Here is a 21,147-nt window from a genome sequence, read left to right as displayed (position 1 = left end):
GACCTCAGCTCCCCGCGGTCGGTGGCTTTGCCCTCCAGCTGGCGCTGTGTGTGTGGAAATGAGAGGACGGAAGCATGGAGACCGAAGGGCTTGGATTTTATTTGTCATTCCATAAATATGGGCTGCACCTTGGTCTGAGTCTGTTGGGAAGCTGGAGGCGCTTGCGGTCGGCCTGGTGGGGTGCAATTAGCAAGGAGCCACGCTTGTTAAAAAATGGGGGGAGGAAGCACATTATGTACATGATTGACAAGAGCAGGCACACGGGTGTCCTGCGGTGCCTCAGGACCTTGGGTCTGGGATAGCAATAGCAGGGCTCCATGTGCCAGATCCCCCAAACAGCCCCCTCCTGTATCAGGCCTGGCTGGCTGTGCCGACCAACAGGCACCTGGGGCCAGAGGAAGGGACATGTGTTGCCATGGAGGAAGGAACTGGCCTTAGACCCTTCAAGGGCCCAAGGCCAGCTCCCCCTGTATAGGCTGCCCGTATGTGTCTTCTGTGGTCTCCCAAGACCGTCCTACCCAAATCCCTCCATGGAGGCAGGTGATCCCCAACTCCTCCAAAGAATATAAGGAAGAAAATATCCCAGAAACACTTTGTTAAAATGTCATCCAGGAGGCCGCCTGCAGCTAGGGCTCACCCTGCAGCCTGTCTTCCTGTCTCTTGCACACACCCAGCAGGGGCTTAGCTCTGAGGTGTGGCTCACAGGCGGCACCAGCTCCTACTGTGGGCATCCCTGCATGCCTGGTCCACATAGCAAGCAGGGTTGAGGTCAGCTGTGTGGACGGGGCTGGCTACTTCCTGATGGGCCACTGCAGGGCCCTGTCCAGGAAGCAGGGTCCTCTAGTTCAGGCATGGAGGTGCCAGAGCCTATGGCCTCCATCCCCACACCCACAGGGCTGCTTCTGAGGTCTCAGGGCTTGGGGCTGTGAGCAGTGGTGAAGGTCTGAGAGCCTGGGGTGTGCAGGGGGGTTGTGTGTGTGAGAGAGAGGAAGCTGCTCATCCTGCTGCCTTCCTTCCTGCCTGTCTCGTTCCTCCATCCTCCCCACCCTGCCCTAGCCTCTGCCCAGCTCTGGCTGGACAACAGATGGTAAAGAGCGACAGAGAGGAGCCTTGCAATAGCAGCTGCCGAAGAGAAGCCGGGTGCTGTGTCTCCAAGGTGTATACCTGGGGACTGGCCACTGCCTGTCCAGGGCAGGAGGCTTGGGTCTTCTAGGGAGTCAGGGAGCACACATGGGTAGGACCCTGTCCCCAAAGCATCATAGGACCATGGAGACTGAGCCTCCAGGCAGCATGCCCTGCTCAAACCTGCAGGCTTCCTGGTACCACCATCTGCCTAGCTCCTACTGCTAAGGGGTTGCCCACCCTGCCCTTTCTCCTTCTCCGCAGCCTGTCCTGGGCCAGCATGGCAGGATGCAGCAGAGAATGAATAATCCTGGCCATCTTTTTTGGGGAGTGGTCCCTGGGGATCTTTTCTTACAACCCGGGGATGGTTACTGGAGTTCTGCCTCCTCCCCCAGTTTGCAGCAGCAGAAACCCCAGGGAGGCCCCCCTCACTGAAAGCTCAAATCACAAGCCCACGGCCCCGGCACAGCAGAGGTATCAGAGGGAGGTCTGAGAGGAACATGGTCTTGTGAGCATGGGCCCAGTCTGCTGCGACCTGCCTGTAGCATGGCCAGCTGCCACACCTGTCTACAGTTCTGGACAGAGGGGCATACATCAGAGGGCTCCATCCAAGCCTGCTGCTGGGTTTCCCTGCCGTGGGGATCTGGAGCTGAATGCAGGGTGGAAGACACTGGGAAAGCCAGCTGGGATCCTTGCCCCTGCCAGCAAGGGTAAGGGTGGGGGCCAAGGATCAGGTAGGTGGGTACAACCCTAGCCAAGGCCCACTGGGCATGTGGGTCAGGTCAAGGTCTGGGAAGAGTGGGACCCCTGGCCAGCCCTGAACAAAGTGCCCGGTGTCCATGGAAAGAGGGGGGCCCTGCCCTAACCACCAGGATCTGGCTGCTGGAGAGGTGCTAGGAAGTGGCGGGCCCCTCTCTGGAGGCAGGGGTTCTTAGCAGAGAGGCCGGCCCTGCCTGCTCTGAGGATTAGAACTCCATTCGGCCAAGACGTCTGGAATCTCCATGGAGGGCCTTCCTGAAGGATAAGCAGAGGTGGAAGGCTGGGGCGGGAGCCTTGGAATGTCCTCCCTACTCGATGCCATCTCCTGGCACCTGTCAGACAGTATCCAGTGAAGAAGCGGCAGGTGGCATCTGGCGGTGACTTTGGAGGTCGTTTCCTGGTGACGTCCGGGCATAGTGTTTTCCCCTTGGATACGAACCACACTCTGCATTTGGCTTTGAAACAGCAGAAGCGAGCGAACAGAGACGACGAGGGAACCGGAAACTGTCCGAGCAGGTGGTGGGGCTGACTTAGGATCTATAGTCCTTTTTGCTGTAGGGTTTATTGCCCAGAATGCTATCGATCTCGTGGACGATGGAAGACGACAATTTTGGAAGGACCTGCGTGCAAGGGTAAGAGGCTAGCCTGGGCTGAAGGAGAGGTGGGCGACTCTTTCCATCATCTCCCTGTCAGCCAGGAATCCAGCTCCAGCTCCCACCATTAAGTCCCATCAGGTCTTTGGTCCTGTCCTTGGCTTCCATCCGTACCAAGAGCAGAAGCCGCCTGAAAGCTCAGCTGGGTCCTGCCCTGCTCCATGTCACCAACCTCCAGGGTTTCATCTCACCCATGTCCCTGCAGCCATGCAACTCCAGGGTCTGCCCTAGGCTCCAGTCCTCTGACCTCCTAGTCCCCAAAGGGTTCTTTGATGAGTGGCTGCACAACCCCCTTCCCACCCCACTGGAACCTTCGTGTCTCTCTCTGCCCTGCATTTCGGCATCGTTGCCTAACTCTGGCCTCTCTGCCCTCAGTGGTGGTTGCCTCACGACACTCAATCTTCTTACACTGTTTACATCTGTTCCTGTGAGGAACAACTCCGCAGGAGCAGGGCTCTCTGCCGTTCCTGTAGGCCCCATGCTCCTGAGCCACCACCAGGGCCCCCTTCTCACCTGTATTGCGCCAATGTTCTCCATAAGCTGCTCTGCATTGGAAGCACCCAGAAGCACAGAGCTGACGCCCTCGTTCCTCAGGCACCAGGCTGTGGGCACATGACCAGAGGTGAGGGAGGTACCCTCTGCAGGACCTGCCTGGCTACACCTGGGCAGAGGAACTCAAGCTCTCGCGGGGGTCACGGGGCGCTCTTAGAATGCTCAGGAGTACCGCGTGAGAGTTTGCCCTAGGGGTATCTAGAGAAGGTTCTGGGGATCTCTGTTTCTGCTGGAGGGGTGGCCCAAGTGTTCAAAGATTCCTTCCCTTCCCCATGACCCAGGCTAGTTGGCTGAGGGTGTAGGCTAGTGGTCTGTCTTTTAAAGAGTCAAAGATCTGAACTCTGCCCCAGGAGTCCTTACCTTGGCCTTCAAGGGGGTGCTGTCTGGGGTCCCTCACAGGTGTTCCCCCCACCATGCCCAGAGCCCATTACCTATGGCCAGCTGGGGGAGGGTGCAGCCTAGACGCTCGGCAATGGCCTGCAGTTCCTTCAGCTTGGCCTGCTGGCGCCGCCCCTCCTCACTCAGGATCTTGTCCTTCAACCACTGGTAGCCCTGGGAAGGGACAAGCTCCAGGTAAGGGAAGCTGATTCTCCACAAACATCAGCTCTGTTGGCACCTGGCCTCACGCTTACACTGGGCCAGACTTACACCCTTCCGGATCCTGAAGGTCTGTTTGTGGACTGACCAGAGCCCCTGAGGGGCCTCCTAGGACCCAGGCTTGGGAGAGAGTAAGACCTAGAGTTGGGACCCTAGGGTGCTTGTCTCCCAAATATGATCGCCCTTATGCTTCTTGTGTTCAGCAAGGGAACAGAATTTGATTTGGGGACAACTCTGTGCCCTACGTTTTGTCTGGGGTCTCTGTGATGGTAGAGTGGGGGACATCATAGGGACTGGAGCATAACCTAAGGTGGTAGTGGACCAGACTGTTGAATGTCGAAGCACAGAAGGGGCAAATGTGTGTGTGTGTGTGTGTGTGTGCACGCGCGTGTGTGTGAGGTTCATGGGCCTGCTAATCTAAGGTCTGCCCCATGGATGGGAGGTCCCTACAGACTTGGAACCCCTTCTGATGCCAGCTGGGCTCACCTTCAGGGAGGCTCTGGAGTAAGGCGGGATACCGCTGTCATACTTTCCCGAGACGATACCACAGGCCAGAGGGGACCAGGTCATGGCACCCACTCCTGAGAGAGAGAGAGCAGGTGAGGTTAAGCTGGGGCCCTGAGGGGGATGAGGAGTGGGGCAGGCAGGGTAGGCTGGTACCCACCAATCTTGTGGAACAGCTCTGGCAACTGGACCTCCACCTTCTCTCTCTGGAACATGTGGTACTCTGCCTGCTCGCAGATGGGCGGGATCAGGTTGAACTGCCGGGCCACCGAGTAGGCCTCCTGAGGTACAGAAGGAGAAGGCTGCGTCAAGGGACCTGGGGGGGCCACAGGGAAAAGACACAGAAGCCTCCCAGGCCCTGATGCTCCCTCCACCCCCAGCTTTCCTGAGAGTCTGAGGCAGACCCCATGGGAGCCAGGAAAAGGAGGTAGGCTTTGGAATCCTAAGACTTGATGGTTTTTGGAGGAATCACAATGTAGTAAGGCCTCAGGTTAGGGGTGAATGGGAGCATGGTGCCTCAGTGTCCCCATTTGTCATAAGGGGTCAATGAGCCACAGGTGTCTGAAGTCCTTCTAATAGGAGCAGCTTGTGCCTGGCACTCAAGGCCCTGGACCTATGATGAATTTGGGGGTTGTAAAAGCCTTCCTGGAGGCAACAGCTACATAAGCTAACTGGTGAAGTTAGTTAGGGATCAGAAGCTCGGGGCCTTGGCCTGAAGGCGGTCCACAACTGCCAGAGACAGTCCTATCGTGGGGACATGCCTGCCACTTAGAGCGGCCCTGCTTCTGCTCTGGTCTGAAACTCAGCTTCTCCCTCGAGGGAGTGAGGTGAAGACACTGACATCTTTCCCAGGGCTGGCTGGGTGGTCAGCAAGATGTCTGACCCAGGCTCGCGGATCCACTCAAATGCTGAGTTACACCAGGGGCTTCCGAAGTCCCCTGGGATTTTAAAAAACAAAAATCCTGTTGCACTTCCTGCTTGCAGCAGTAATGCGTGGCTCACGGAAGCTACAGCAGCAGCAGCACTGCATGCCTGGAATGCAGGGACACTGGGCAGGGCCAGGGGAAGGGCAGGGCTGAATGTGGAGTGGAGGCGGAGGTCAGGATTCTTCAGGCTGCAGGATGGAGGCAGCCTCTCTATCTGGGCCATTCCCTTCTGTCTTCAAGGACAGGGACCTCCTGCTGAGTCTTCCTGGGAACCTCAGGAACACACAGGGACATAGGCTGCTCTAGCCTGATGGCTCCCATGGAAAGAAATGACAATTACTGGGGTGTTGTCCTAAAAAGGCGGCCCAGGCTCCGTCCTGCACTGTTTGGGTATCAGTCTTGACCTAAGCAGTGTGACCTGAAGATGGGATTTAATCCTTCTGTCCTTGACTTTCCCACGTGAGACAGAGGGTTAGCATCTTCCTTTACCTACTGAGGTACTGTAGAGGCTAAAATGGGCATCAGCTCCCGTGAAGCCCTTAAATCTAACGGAACATCCCAGAATCCCAGAATAAATGGCAAGCAGCACAGGTACTGAGGCCCTAGGACCACGCCAGCAGGCTTCTCCTATAGATCCAGAAACTGAGCCCAGGGCCACGGACTGTGCTGTGAGGCAAGCTGAGGTGCACGCCTATGTCAACCACACCCTGCTATGCTCGGACACGTGTGTCCGTGTCTTGGGATCTCCTCCCACAAGGAACCCATGCCTGTGGAGACACGGGTGTCATCTTACCATGATCTCCATGGAACTCCAGCGTGATGTGCCCCAGTACATGGCCATCCCCTGGTTGATGACGTGGGTCATGGCCCGCACGGTCTCTGTGAGAGAGAAGGGAGAGAGCATGGGTTGGGGTGGCTAGGGGTCAGGCCCAGCCTGGGGACGGTCTGCAGATGCAGGTGGGGGTGCCGGGAGGAGGGAGCAGGCTGCAAAGGCATCTTGCAAGCAGTGTACTTCCTGGCTCCCAGGGTCGAGTGTGGGTGTTGGGGAGCGGAGATTCCAGGAGAAAAGAAAATGGAATTGAAATCCTGAAGACAAGTTCTCTGAGCAGGTGAGGCTTGCCAGGATCCCTGGAAAAAGGCTTTGTGAGTAGTCTGATGTCCCTATGGCTGGCAAGGGGGTGAGAGAAGGGGAACCCCAAGAGTGGGCCTCAGACTCTAGGATGAGGAAGTGGGAATCCTGGTCATTCAGTGGACCAGCTGGGTGGATAAAGGCTAAACAACCAGACCAGCCACGGCAGTGATGTTAGCAATGCTTGCAAACACAGTTCTAGTCACTGAAAGCCATTCCCACCGGGATCCTCAGGGCTTCGCAGAGAGGGAAGATGGCGCCGTGGGGACAAAGGCAGGCCCTTGAGGCTGGGGCTCTTGGGACCAGCGTTTCTTGTTCCTGTGCTTGGGGAGCTGGAAGCAGAAGTGAAAAGGTTTGGGCAGGGCATGCCCAGGCTGCAGTCTTCCTCAGGGCAATGGGGGTAGGAGGGTGGGTTTAACTGTCCCTTCCGGGAGGGGCCGAGGTCTGCAGCAAAGAGTTGCGAGGGTCCACAAAAGCTGAGACTCACGACATCCTAAGGAGTGAATGGCTGAGATGCTCCCACCCCATCCTCTACAGTAAGAGCGGGACTCTCCCCACCCCAACAGCACACGTGCCATCGAATTCACAGGTCTGGGGGGCATAAAAATCTGCCAGCTGGAAGTGTGAGAGGGATCAGATGGGAAGAATAGGGATGATCAGGAGTGGGAGGGGGAAAGGGAGTGATGGGGGGGGTGATCGAAATACATGATAACCATGTAGAAAAATGTCACAATAAGACCCATTATTACATACAGGAAATTTGAGCTAATTTTAAAAACCCTGCCACTTGTAGGCCTTCTCCCTTGGCCATTTAGCTTCTTAGAGATGTGTTGGCTCTGAAAACGGAACGGGGTCTTGGAGGGGTGAGGGATGGCTCCATGGATTTCTCACAGGTCTGATACAATGCTTGCAAGGTCAACAGCCAAAGGCAGGGTAGAGGTATAGAGGAGAAGTGTTTCTAAAAACATGGGGGTAACATCTGCCTCGCTTCTGAATGTCCCCGCCCCACCCTAGCAGCCGCAATTCCAGGCAATGGGAGGGATCGCGAGAGAGGGGGAGAAGAGAACAGCAGAGCCGTTCTGATGGCCTGCCTCGAAACACCATTGGGTCCACAGGACCTTCCTTGCATGGGGCATAGTGTTGGCTTCTGTCTGCCCTGTTTTTGGGGTTGTCTTACTTCTTACTCATTCTGGGTCCCTAAGTACTGCTTTGGCTAAGGTCTATTCATGGTGGACTCCAGGGCATCCTATCTCTGGGGCTAAGGCCACTGGGATTCTGGCAAAATGGTCCCAGTAGGTTCACCCAGAACACCAGGGAAATTATATCTTACTTCTGCCCCTGCAGGGCAACTCTGCCCCGCCCCACCTCTTCTGAGGTCGGGGACTGTGACTCTCTGGGGTCTTCTTTACCCTACCTAGATGAGGGACATATGAGAAGGGAGTTTGGGCCTTCTGGAGCCTTCCCTGAGTCACTGCCTTTAACTGACATGTTTGACATCGGGAAGAGGTCAGGAGACCTAGAGACCCCGGGTCCTACTCCATGGAGCCCAGGCTCCTAGACAAGCTGCCCTTGTGAAGATTTTTAGAAACACTCTTGGAGGCACCTGAGACCATGCAGTATGGTTTCCCTAGTCTTCTCAGCCAAGGCTTAGGTCCACATGCCAGAGGTAGGGAAGCTGAGAGGGTGGCACACATCGGCCGCTCCCCCCCAGCCTCTCCTGGAGCTGTCTGGTCGTGGTCATGAGGATCACAGCCAGGGAGAGTGCGCGATGCTCTTCCCATGCAGTGAGGGAGATGGAGACAGTGCAGAGCCTGGGAATAAGGCTGATGGGCCAGGAGCCTGCTGTGACTGGCTATTCTGAGGGGTGGGGAAAACCTAGGCAGCTGGGGGTCTGGCCAGAGGCAGGCTAAATGTGGGACGCAGGTTTAGGGGCACAGTGCACCTGCGCCCCATGTCAGCGAACCCAGAAACAGTGACACTGAGGGACAGCTGTCTTTCACCTCAATAATTAATGCTGCTCGACAGGAGCAGGGATGCTAAATCCTCCCAGCTGCGGCCAAAACCCACAGCATCTCTGCAGCATCACAAATAATACATGGGAGGGGTCAGGTGGCAGCACCAGGTGGCAGGCAGGAGCCCTTCCAGCGTGGAATGCTGCCCGGTTCCCAGGAAAACCAAGGCCTATCTGTCAGGCAGGGTTCTTAGACTAGTTGCTGATGGGGAGGGGGGGCAGATACCAAGCATGGCACAAGGATGCCCTGGGCCTCAGCACCGTGCCAGCTCATATATGTATTCTTCAAGGAAGAGAATCACTCCATTTTGATCCTGGCTGCTAGATGAGCAGACTTGAGTGACCACACACGGCCAGAGTGCTCACCAGGAACCTCTGTGGTAGACGGGGCGGCTTGTTGGCTGGTGTTCTTTACCTCTGTTGAAGGCTAGAACTTACCAGGCATGAACTAGGAAAGAGACGAGTCTTAGGGGTTGCTCAGTCTGGGGTCCCAGGACCCTTGTGGAAACCTAGTCTTTTCCAACCTTTCCCATTGTACCATCCAAGGTCAGGCTCCCAGTCAGGGACTGGAGCATCCTCAGATCAAGGGAGACCCTGGCAGAAAGCCAGCCGAACGCTGCAGGTCACAGCACCACAAGCATGGAGTGGGGACATGCACACGGGGAAGGAGGGATGGATGAGAGCATGGATGGGCAGCGAGGGGCTCCAACACCATTTTGCTTTCCCTCTGCTTGCACGATGTCCTCAGGGGGCGCTTCCCCACCCCTTATGCATTTTATGGAGAAGTTTGTCATGGGGGGGGCGGGGACAGAGAGTCGTGTAAATAAAAATACTGTCTCATAAAATGCAACTCGGACACAGAAGTCAATAGTCGGCTGAGGGTACTGTGTACCTTCAATGATGAATGTCCTTGACTTGAAGGAACTAAATGGGTCCCCTGGTGATAAAAGAAAGATTTAAAGAGACCAGAGTTTATCGCTGTGGGAACACAGAGGAGTGGTTTGATTAAGGACGGGACAGAAGAGCACAAATCATCACACAGAACAGAGTGCTGCTAAAAAGGAAGAATCTCTCTCTATATATACACACACAGCAGTGTGGTATATATATAAAAGCAAATGGAGACAAAATAACCGGTCCAACTTAACCCCCCGTCCCAGAAGCAGCAAAGCATAAATGAGAAGATGCCGAGGCAGGAAGTGGGAGAGATGGAGGGACCGGGAGTCGAGGGAATAAATAAACGCTAAAGAAACACAGACAGCTCTTCAAAGCCCCGAGTGCTTACTCCCCTCCAGGTAATAACTTACGTCCCAGAGCAAAAGACCGCTAAGCCCTCCCAGGGGAACCAGAATGAAAAGAAAGAAACCGTCCCCGACAGCCGCCACTGTGCAAAATACCAACTGCTGAGACGGCACCAGAGAAGCCCTGAACACAGCCAGGATACAGAATGAGATCAGGGCCCCAGGCTCAGCCTGGCAGGGCCAGGGCCTGCCTCTTCCCAACCCAGAGGCTTAGCCACCTCTGTCCTGAGCACTTTGTCCTGCATGAACCGGCTAGGGGGTAACTGGCTGACCTACCCTCCATGGGCGTGTTGGGGTCTGGGCGATTGGCGAAAACCACATCCACATAGTCCAGCTGTAGTCGCTCCAGGGAAGCCTTCAGTCCTGGGAGAAGAGTGGGAAGGGTCAGCACTGTCGGTGCCTGCCTCAGGGGCAAGAGTCAGAAGAGGGCAGGCCCCTGTCATGTGGAGCTTTAGGACAGGTGAGGGTCTTGAGGACATGACAAGACAGGAGGCACATCCTAAAGGGAGTGGGGGGGGGCACCCTGGCTATTCCAGGGGACATCAGGAGAACCACAGGCTAAATGTCCTGAGACCCTTGGGCCACTTCCAGGACCTGTGGTCTGCACAGAAACAAGCAAAGCTTGGCATGGCATCACACAAGGAGAGGGGGTACAAAAAGAGGGTGGTGTAACACACACATCACCACACACACACCTCCTAGCAGCTCAGAGCAAACAGCTAGGGTGAAGACATTGAACCTGGGGTGCGAGGGCCGGGTACCAAGCCTCCCTTCAGTTATGATGTTTCTTAATGAAAAATATTAGCTCAGAATAGGTATGACTTGGAGAGGAAGAGCCCACACCCAGACACCCCCACTCTGGGCCACATTGTTCATCATTCCCAATGCCCCCGAGTGTGTGTGGTGGGTGTGTGGGGGGTGTGCTCTCACAGCCCCACTTTCTAGACCTTCTGACACATGCTCAGGGTGTCTCACCCGGCATCATTCAGACAGTGCGAGGCTCAGCCTGGCCTGAAAGCTGACCATCTCTGCCCAGGCTCAGGTTCCCTGCTTTTCAGAGCAGAAAGAAGGGTCCGTGTTCCCCAGGGTCGAGGCCTGGGCTGGGTCACTGAAGGGAAGGCTACTATGCCTCTTAGCTATCCTTCAGAGAAGATCATGAGCCCCTCCTCGCCCAGGAGGTCACGGGCTGGGCACACCACAGTTAGAGAGAGCCCGTCCTTGCCCAGCAGGTCACAGGCTGGGCACACCACAGTTAGAGAGAGCCCGTCCTCGCCCAGCAGGTCACAGGACACCACAGTTAGAGAGAGCCCTTCCTCACCCAGCAGGTCACAGGCTGGGGACACCACAGTTAGAGAGAGCCCTTCCTCGCCCAGGAGGTCACAGGCTGGGGACACCACAGTTAGAGAGAGCCCTTCCTCACCCAGGAGGTCACAGGACACCACAGTTAGAGAGAGCCCTTCCTCACCCAGGAGGTCACGGGCTGGGGACACCATGGTTAGGGAGAGCCCCTCCTCACCCAGGAGGTCATGGGCTGGGCACACCATGGTTCGAGAGCCCCTCCTCGCTCAGGAGGTCACGGGCTGGGGACACCATGGTTAGGGAGAGCCCCTCCTCACCCAGGAGGTCACGGGCTGGGCACACCATGGTTCGAGAGCCTCTCCTCGCCCAGGAGGTCACAGGCTGGGGACACCATGGCTAGAATCCCTGCTCACCTTCAATTATGTGCTTCCGCGAAAGGCCTCTCTCTGTCTCCGCTCTGAAAAACAGGCCAACAGGGTGGGAGATGTTGCAGCCGGCTGGGGATAATGCTTACGATAAGGATGTTGGGAAAACGCAGGTCAGAACATGCGACACCTGCAGATAACAGCTCCAGGCTGAGGATCCACGGCTCAGGTACCTGGACACTGACCCCAGGTGGCAGTGAGGCACAGGGCTCTAGGCTTCAATATTACCTTGCTGCTCAGCTTGGATTTACCATTTATACTTTTTGAGACAGGTTTTCCCTACATAGCTCAGGGTGGCCTCAAACTCATGATCCTCCTGCCTCAGCTTCCCAAGTATTGGGGTTTCAGATATAAGTCCAGCTAAGGATTTTTAAAAATTAAGAACGAATATTTAAAAAAAATTTTTTTTTGAGACAGGCTCTCATGTGTCCCAGGCTAGCTTCAAATTTGTTACAAAGCCATGGATGACCTTCAACTTCTGATTCTTCGGCCTCTGAAGCGCTGCAATTATCCTCATGAACCACCGTAGCTTACAGGCTATGAGGAGGAAAACGGCTTCGTGCATGCCCGGCAGGCACTCTACTGACTGAGCCTCATCCTTAGCCCATAAATCTGCTTTATAATCTCCAGGAGATAAACTGATAACTTCCTCAAGCTCCGCAGAGAATACAGAGCCAGACACCTGGAGCTGGCAGAGGGATAGGTGGTCCAGAGACTTTAAGATGGTTTAGACAGGTCACAATTTTCTGTTTTCTAGAGTTTTAATAATGTCACCATGTAAGTAAAAATGACAATTAAACAAGGCTTGAGTAACAGACATTCAGCCAAAGCTGCTTGCAGTTTGGGAAGGGACCAAATGGGCGTGAGGTCCCCGGACTGGAATGAGTGCCAGCCTGCAGGTAGCTGTGCAGAGGCCAACATCCCCTCCTTCCTCAAGGACAACAGTGTGACCATTGCCCCGGCTTTGCCAATGGTGTCTCGGCAGGAACCGGGGCTGCAGTGGCCAGCTGCCCCTGGGGCATTGCAAACCGTGGCACTTACTTTCCTCCCCAGAAGATCTTAGTGGTGATGACGAGGCTGGACCGTCTGCAGAGCAGAAGAGAGGAGTTACTGGACTTGGCTGGCCCTTGAGGTCTTCCCTCAGCCTTCACCTAGGGGTCCTACAGCTGTCACACCTGGGAGCCTGGTGTGAAATGGGTGTTTCTGAATTGTGAAGTTCATGCCAGGTGCCAAGCGCAGGAACCAAGCACCTCAACGCTGCAGGGTATCAGGGTCTAACAGTGGAGATGCAAGGTAGGAGCAAAGGTTTGCAGGGATGGGGACAGTGGCTTCCCCATCCCTATGTGTGCGCCTCAGCCCCACGAGGGCCCGCTGAGGCAGGAGAGCCTCAAGTCGGACTCACAATGCCTGCTCTGCTGCCAGACATGGGCAGTGCCAGCTTATGCCAAAGGAGTGATGACCTAGTGTGAGTCTCTCCATACACCATCAGGGGCTTTACCTTGAATTACTGAATGGGAAGAATTTATTTGGGATTGATCAGCACCAAGGGGTGCGAGAGAAGAGGGGGAGGGTGTCAGGAACCCTGTGGTGTGAGGTCTGGTCACCGAGATTCTGAGTGACCATCAGGAAGGTCAGGGAGGAGGAGGGAAGGTCCAGCTTTACTGGGGTTCTTGGGATATAGGGCAGGACTCGGCCTAGACTGACAGTCAGGGATCTGCTTGAGTGGGTGCTTTGGGTTCTGTGGTATCTGAATGAGAATGGTCCCTGCAGGCTCATGCCTTTAAATGCTTGGTTCCCAGTTAGTGGAACTCTTTAGGAAGGGTTAGGGGTGTGGCCTTGTTGGGGATTTGTCACTGGGCTGGCTGTGAGGTTTCAAAAGCCCACACTAGGCCCAGGCTCTCCTTGGAGGCCTGCAGCTTGTGGATCAGATGTGCCCTCAAGAAGTGAGCTCTCAGGTGCTTCTCCAGCACCATGCCTGGGTGTGTGCATGCATGCCTGCCTGCCTGCATGAGTGCCACCATGCTCCCCACCATGATGCTAATGTACTAAACCTCCAAAACTATTGGCCAGCTTCCAATGAAATGCTTTCCTTTATATCATTATAAATGAAATTATAAATCAAGACATTTCCTTGTCTTGATCATGGTGTCTCCTCCTAGCAATGGAATAGTGACTAAGACAGACTCCTATCCCGCTGTCTTTGAGCTCCGCCACCTTCGAATCCTCGTGGGACATGATTTGCAGGGTGCTGGGCTGAAGCCTGCCACTCCCCAGGTCCAGCATGGCCTGGCCAGGCCACATTGGTGATTTACAGACCCAGACAGTCTGTCTTCTGCCGCACACTGGTCCCTTTACAGACGCAGACAGTGAGCTCCTGAAGGTCGGACTATCTCTGAGGTCCTTGGACAGAGAGGCTGGAGTTCAGCTAAAAGGCCGTCACACTTGACCCTCTGCGTGGTGTCCCTGTCACGCCCAGGCTACCTGGGAATGCCTACTGTGTTCAGGAAGTTCATCCCATGAAGCTCTGTGAACGGACCGGGACAAAGGACAGCATCACTTCTGCCTCAGAGAGCTGGACTTGCACCATGGGGACATGGTGAACACTGGTACCCTGGCCTTAACTGCTTCCATGGCACCCACTGTGTGTGAAGGCTCACTCCCTCCAGACAGGCTGGAAGACACTTCTGGGCTGAGTTCTCCCTTTCCAGCAAGGAAAACTGGGCAACTTGAGATTTCAGCAAGGTTGCCCAAGGACGCCACAGGTGGTACTTTCCACGAGCATGACGGGGTTTCACCTGGCGGAGAATGCCCGTGAGTGCCTGCTTCTTCTGCCTCCTGTGTACCACTCTGTCTCATTTACACCCTGCTGGGAACTGAACCCAGGCCTGGAAAAGTACTCTAGAACATTTTCAGCCCTCGGCAGGGCTCTCGTTACTGCCTAACCTACTGGTCCTCGCAGGGTACTGAATTAACTTTTCTATTAAAGGGGAGAGAGGGGGAGAGAGAGAGAAGAGGCTGGGGGAGCTGGCTCAGTGAATAAGGGTGTGTGCTGTCAAGCTAGGAGCCTTGAGCGTGAGTCCCTGAATTCACACAGTAGAGGAAGAAGAATCAGCTTCCACAGGTTGTCATTTGACCCCAACATGCACAATGTGGCACATACCTACCCCATGGATATAAATAAACGTAATGATAAAAAATAAATAAAAGAGCGCACAAGCAGCTGATGGACCACCCCTGTGGTAACCAGCAGAGACCAGTCCCCAAACACTGCCCGGTTCTCACTGCAGTGCTGGCCAAGCCCAGGCTTGCCCCAGGCAGATGGCCTGCCCACCCCAGCCAGGAACCCCAGGATGCATGCGCCTCTCCTGCCATGCATACTGCCCTCCCCCAGCCTCCCTTGCGTGCCCTGGAGACAGACCGCAGAGATAATTACCTCCATCCCTTCTTCTTAATGATGTTCCCTAATACCACTTCAGCCCTGCAAAGCAAGAGAGAAAGAGAGGCAGACATGGGGATTTCATCTATGCATAACGGAAAAAGAAGAATCAAACCCAGCCCCACCGTGACAATGAGCCATCGGGTCCCCTCTGTGAAAATGCCACTGGGGTTGGAATGCCAGGCGCCTATGTGGCCTCGGCCCAGTGGCTCATTCCAGAAGGGGTGAAGCCTGCAACTGCCCAGGACTGGCAGCAGGGGTGGGGGTGCAGGGCACTGCTGGAAAGGTCCCCAGGACTGGCTTCCTCCGCCAGCTGCAGGTACACCGGGGAAAATCCTCGGCCAAGGGACGTGGGTAAAATGTTCAGGTGAATTTATGTTTAAAAGGCAAGCTGTGCTCCAGGTGTTCTCGGCAAACGTCTCTGTATGCAGAGACGGTGCACTTCCTGGGGCCAGCGCGGGGCTTCCAACAAAGCCTGTGTGTGCCTGTGTGCGCACATGCGTGACTGTGTGTGCACACGCGTGACTGTGCGTGCGTGTTTGCGTGCAGTTCGTTCTTCTCTTTAAACAACAGAGAGCCGCCCAGCCCACTGCCTGTTCTTGGCAATGGCTCAGGGTCCTGCTTCAAGCCGGGGCCAGCTGGGGTCACAAGCTGGCTGTTCCAGCTTGGCACAGGAGTGCGGATTAACTTTTAAGAACTTTCTGCTTGTAGCAAAATGTTTCTGAGCAAAAACAACAGACGGAAAATGATCCAAACCCAGCGCTACATTCCAATTATAAAAGCGCCTGAGTCATCCACTCAGAAATAATGGGCTCTAATTTGCAAGCTGTTTAGCATATATTCTGAATGCCCCTCATTTATGGTCAGGACGTACTGAAAATTCAATCAGCTCTGGCCTCCTTTCATTCCTTGGTCCTCCAATTTGTCAGACAAAAGACCAGGAGAGGAGGAAGATGATAGTGAGGCTGCCTGAGTGGCTAACCCAAGCCTCCCGCTTGCAATCTTGGTTGCAAGTTACGAATGTAGGCACAGAAATACTGCAGGTTACTGAGAAGCACACAAATTACTGTCAGAAAGATATGTGTGTGCTCACCCCTGGTCAGCGAGGGGGCAGCTCTGACTGACTGCTGCTGGAGCTACGGCTAGCCCCTTGGTCAGAGAAGCTTGGCCTGGCCCCAAGGCATAGTGCACAGCTTCTCAGTCACATTGGCTGCTAGTGTTAAGGTTTCTCTGCAGTGTGAGCAGGCTGGCTTAGCTATGGGCTGGACTGTGGAGCTACAGCAGCTGACTGAAGAGCTGAGGGTAGCAGGCTCCAGAGGCAATGCCATTCAGAGCAGAAAGCTTTCGCTTAAGACCTTGGCTTCTAGCAAATGGCTCCTGAGAGGCCCCAAGGATGCTCAGTGTCTGGCATGGCTGTCCTGGCATGCCAGCTTTGAGTGTCCAGTTAAACAGAAGTGAAGGCAGTGACAGAGTAGAGTTTGGGGAATGCTCAGTGATGGGGCCATCTGGAGATGAAGGAGGTGGCATCAATCTGTGTTTGCTCTCCTGGGCAGCAAAGCCGAGGCAGGAGCTGGGCCAGGGAGGAGACGGGGAGATGCTTCTGGGCTGGGCATCTGCACCAGGCTTTTCAACCTCTGGCTGCTCTGCCCAGCTCGTCTGTCTAGAGAGCATCTTGCTGTGACTGGAAGCTGCTGTCTGGTTGGAGGAGGGGGTGGTGGGATGTGGTATAGAAAAGACCCAAGCACTGTTGACGGAGGCTAAAGGGGGTGGGGGAACAGCTGTCAGCTCCCCAGGCCCTTGGTAGGGATTGGGCAGTGGTCCAGCTGGGTTCCCTGATGCCTGGTGCCATGGGTCCCGCTCTAGGCAGCAGGTCAGATCCCAAGGCCCATGGAGCAGGTGCTGGCCCTGCGGCCATGGCACATAGCAGGTCAGGGCTGCAGCCAGCCCAGCTGATGGGAACTTGGCTGGCTCCAAGCAGGAGCGGGCTGTAGGGAGGACAGAGAGGGAGCCAGAGAATGATTTCACCAACAAAAACTGACTTTTGGAAATGTGATGTACGAGACCAGATGATTTGATTTCAGCCCGTCTTTAAAATCGAAGCCAACAGCTCTGGCTGAAGAGCACTGAGCCTTTGTATAATCGAGTTGGAAAGTTCATTGTCAAGACGGAAAGCGCTTCCTTCGCACGGAGGTCTGCCAGGACCTGCCCGCTCCAGCTTGGAAAGGCTGTCTGCCCCACAGCCCCTATTGCATCATTAAGACACGAACAGGCCAGGCTCATGGGGCTCCAGCTTACCCACACAGCTGGGGACAACAGTAAATCCCGGCTGCAGCCCAGCACTGTGCCTTGTTAACCTCGGTGCCAGGGCACACAGAGAGTCAGGTGAGCAGCCAGTGCCTGAGTGTCCCGAGGCTGGCCCCATCCAAATATCTCCTAGGATCACTTAGACTTTTAAAAAGAAGACAGAGTGGTAGACACTATCATGAGTGCCTGGGAGGGAGAGACAGGAACTGGAGATGTGGCTCTCTGAAGGTGTCCTGTGCCACTTCTCTTTCAGTGAGAAAGGTACATACTTGCCAGCAGCGTAGACCTCTGCGGTATCGAACAGGTTGATGCCATTGTCATAGGCCAGGGTCATGAGGTGCTCTGCCATCTGAAATGACAAAACCGGAGCTGGTGGGGCCAGCACTGTCGTTCCAGCTCCAGGGAGGTTCTAGGCAGGGGTTCTCAACCTTCCTGATGCTGTGGCCCTTTAATACAGTTCCTTATGATGTGGTGATCCCTGACCATATAACTATTTTCATTGCTACTTCATAACTGTAATTTTGATACTGTTATGAATTGTAATGTAAATCTCTGTGTTTTTCCAATGGTCTTAGGCAATCCTGTGAAAGAATCATTGGAACCCAGAGGGGTCACGACCCATAGGTTGAGAACCACCTCTCTGGAGCACCAGCCCTGTGGCCTTGATGTTTCTCCTTCCTGGCTCCTCTCTCCTCTGCCATTGCACAGGGAGGCAACAAACCCTTTACAAAGGATAAAGATGGCAAGACAGATGAGGGAAACAACCTGCTGGCTATGAATTTTTTGGGACCATCATGGAATGTGGCCCCTGTATTGGGCCCCCAAAATTCAAATGAACCAGAAACTCAGGATGGGACCTTATCTGGTAGCAGGGTATTTGTGAATGTATTTGCTAAGATGGGGCCACACGGCCTCCTAGCGGGCTAGCCATGCCGTCCAATGTGACTGGCATGTTAGTGGGAAGGCTATCTGGAGGCAGAGCACTGACAACAGCAACATGCCTACAAGCCAAGATATGCCCCCAGGAGCCGAGAGAGACAGGGGCAGACTCCTCCTCCAGGCCTCTGGAGGGACCAGGTCTTGACTGAAGATATGTGATTGGCAGCACCTTGCCATGTCAGTCATGAAAACCAGTGGCCAGTCGTAGTAGGATGCCCCCCCCTTTAAGATTTATCTGTGGATTTATCTGTATAAGGATATACCTCTCCCAGCTACCATGGGAGAGCTGCACACTGACCACAGAGGGTCCACAGCCATTCTAGTGGGGTTGAGGGTCATGTGGCCTCTGCTGGCATTTCTCTAATATGACACGTGGGTGGCATCCTGGCCATCCAACCAACCTCACTGCTGGCTAGATGGTGAGGGAGAATTGTCTGTATTCTGTCAATCATGTTATAAATAAATGCTGATTGGCCAGGCAGGAAATATAGGCGGGAAAACCAAACAAGAAGTAGAAATGATGTAATGAGAACAAGAGAATTCTGGGAAGGAGGAAATTGATTCCTACCTCTCCTGCCCAGACCACTGAAGCAGCAGGATGTGATCTGCTCCACTGAAAAAGGTACTGAGCCACATGGCTAACATAGATCAAAAAATGGGTTAATCAAGATGTGAGAGTTAGCCAGTGAGAGGCTAGAGCTAATGGGCCAATCAGCTTATAATTTATGGAGACCTATGTGTGATTTTCTTTGGTGCTAAACAGTTGTGGGGTACCAGGCAGGACAAAAACCCCAACAACAAGCAGGCCTGGCCCTTCATGTTACAGCTAGATCTTGAGCTCCCAGAAGGGTTACCTTTGTTTCATAACAAACAGCAATTGGTGGTGGGTTCGGCTATCAAGGAAGCTGGGAGCACACCTGTGACCAATGGCCCCCACCGAAATACAGCAGAGAGAAGAGCCCCGAACGCTGCAGTTCTCAGAGGGCCAAACCTATTCATGCAGTTCAGGCACCAGACCTCCTTCCCCAGTCAGCCCAGAGCGGCTGGACGGTTCCAGCCTCCTGCTTGGTTCTCTGGTATCCAGTAGGAAAGAGGCATCTGTGTGAGCGCATGCATGCATGTGTGCATGCCCGTGTGTTTGTGTGTGCACATGGCATGTGTGTGTGTGAGCGTGTGTGCATGCTGATGGACTCTGGGAGTGAAGGGCACTGCTAGGGGAGTGGACCCATGCCCAGTGGTGGTCATGGGAATGTGGATTTGGTGCTGCTAGATTTCCTGATTCGTCAGGGGATCCGAGATATCCAGGCTGTGATAAAACCTAATTTCTAAAACCTGCAGCTACTTCAGTGTCTGATGCAGAGCCACAGCTGCTGGGGTCTGAGAGCCAGAAGGACCAGGGTGATGAGGCTCTGGAGATCAACCTGCAGGGAGCTTTGCTGCCTTTTCTGCTGCAGCTCAAGTGTGGGCATGTCAAATGCATGGTTACTGTTGCTCTCTGTGGCCTGATGTAACCGCTGAGCCTTTTCTCCAGAGTTGCCCACCTGAGGAACCTCTGCTCGCTCTGGGCATGTTCTCCTGCAATGCCAATGCACGGGCAAGTGTGGTTTGTTCACAGGTGTGTTCTGTTGCTTTCACCACGATCTTTCCCAGATGTGTCTCATCAGGCAGCCCGAGCCATGCCCAGGGCAACACTGCATGCTGCACCCCACTGGGTAGGGGCCATGTGGCCTCCCTAGAGGGTTTCTGAGGCTCATGGCTTGCATTTTTGTCCTCTGAGGACTTATTTGTTTGACAGGCACGTATTTCTGCCCTATCCTATCAGCCTCCCAGAAAGGAGGCTGCAGCTGCTCTGTACTTCATCTCTAGGGCATCCTGGGGACCAGCTCAAGGTGGTTCCTGAGAGCTTCGCTCCTCCCCTCGCTTTACATTAGATGTACACTTCCTGGAGCTGGGATGTGGCTCAGCTGGCAGAGCACTGGCCTAGCAAGCCTGAGCCCTAGGCTCAGTTTCTAGGAACAAACAAAGCCAGGAGTGGCGGCGGTACCCACCTGTAACCCCAGCACGCAGCAGGGTGAAGGCAGGAGGACAAATTCAAGGTAATCCTTGGTTACATAGTAAGTTCAAGGACAGCTGGGAATATGTGAGACTGTCTTTAAAAATGTACTACTGCCAGGCAGTGGTGGCGCACACCTTTAATCCCAGCATTTTGGGAGGCAGAGGCAAGTGGATCTCAGTGAGTTCAAGGCCAGTCTGGTCTACAAAGAGAGTTCCAGGACAGCCAAGACTGTTACATAGAGAAACCCTGTCTCAAAAAGCAACAAAAAATGTTCTTATTAAAATCTGTATGAAAAATTTTCCATGCTAACCCTAAAACATTTTTTGGAGGGGGATGGAGATGGCTCAGTGGTTAACAGCCCCTGTTCTTGCAGAGGACCAGGTTTGGTTCCCGGCACCTGCATGCCGGTTACATCTGTAGCTCTAGTTCCAGGGGACTGACGCCTCTTCTGGCCTCCTCATGTGCTTGCCTGTGGTGCATATCCATGTATGCAGGCAAAACACTCAACACACATAAATCAAACTAAAGACGATAACTCTGAGACAGAGTCTCACTATGTCGTCCAAATGTTCCTCAAACCCAGGCTCTTTCTGCTCCAGCCTCCTGAATGCCAGGACAGTGGCAGTTGTCACCCATTCAACAATACTGTCACACGTGTGCTACTGTGCAGCCAGCACCACCATCCTCCCCAGAACGTTCTCGGCTTCACGACGGTATGGCAGCTCCACAGATACTGGTGGGTAGCTGTCGTGACGTCACAGCACAGGCGCCATCAAACCTTTTCTCACTGGGACAGATGTTTAACGGCTCAAACAGCTTGGGCTAGATAACCTGTCCGGGACTCAGCTTTGTCCTTGCAACAGAAGCAGCCACAGACGTGTCAACCAATGAGTGTGACTGTGTGTCGATAAAACTTTACTCACAAAGACAGAGTGCAGACTCACAGAGACAGGAAGTGGATTAGAGGTTAGCAGGGACTGGGAGAGTTACCGCTCGAAGGTGTGGAGTTTCTGTTTGGAAATGGAAGTCACGCCTGCACAGCAACATGAAGACACCCAATGAACTACACCCCTAAAATGATTAAAATGGTCATTATGTCTAAGGGTGCCCTATGTACTTATGCATCGGGCTAAG

The 21,147-nt window shown here is 54.3% G+C and overlaps 1 protein-coding gene across 3 annotated transcripts in view; it reads right to left on the bottom strand.

The window, feature by feature from the left end:
- Nucleotides 1–75: 75 nt before the first annotated feature.
- Kcnab2 (potassium voltage-gated channel subfamily A regulatory beta subunit 2) overlaps nt 76–21,147 on the bottom strand; it is a 92,845-nt gene continuing 71,773 nt past the window's right edge. For all 3 annotated transcript variants that reach the window (XM_041651446.1, XM_041651448.1, XM_041651447.1), the window contains 11 exons: nt 17,288–17,367; nt 14,712–14,756; nt 12,320–12,364; nt 11,267–11,310; nt 9,831–9,917; nt 5,907–5,992; nt 4,348–4,468; nt 4,170–4,264; nt 3,518–3,638; nt 3,048–3,136; nt 76–2,501 (listed from right to left, as the gene is read on the bottom strand). In XM_041651446.1, the coding sequence (XP_041507380.1) occupies nt 2,412–2,501; nt 3,048–3,136; nt 3,518–3,638; nt 4,170–4,264; nt 4,348–4,468; nt 5,907–5,992; nt 9,831–9,917; nt 11,267–11,310; nt 12,320–12,364; nt 14,712–14,756; nt 17,288–17,367 (903 nt within the window). In that variant the 3' untranslated portion in view covers nt 76–2,411. The remainder of the gene's footprint in view (nt 2,502–3,047; nt 3,137–3,517; nt 3,639–4,169; nt 4,265–4,347; nt 4,469–5,906; nt 5,993–9,830; nt 9,918–11,266; nt 11,311–12,319; nt 12,365–14,711; nt 14,757–17,287; nt 17,368–21,147) is intronic.

This window comes from Microtus oregoni, unplaced genomic scaffold (genome assembly GCF_018167655.1).
Source record: "Microtus oregoni isolate MIOR12 unplaced genomic scaffold, Mior012 000005F_ref0000423, whole genome shotgun sequence".
Taxonomy (NCBI): Eukaryota; Metazoa; Chordata; class Mammalia; order Rodentia; family Cricetidae; genus Microtus; species Microtus oregoni.
The sequence above is the reverse complement of the archived record's forward strand: the minus strand, read 5'-3'. Positions and strand labels throughout refer to the sequence as shown.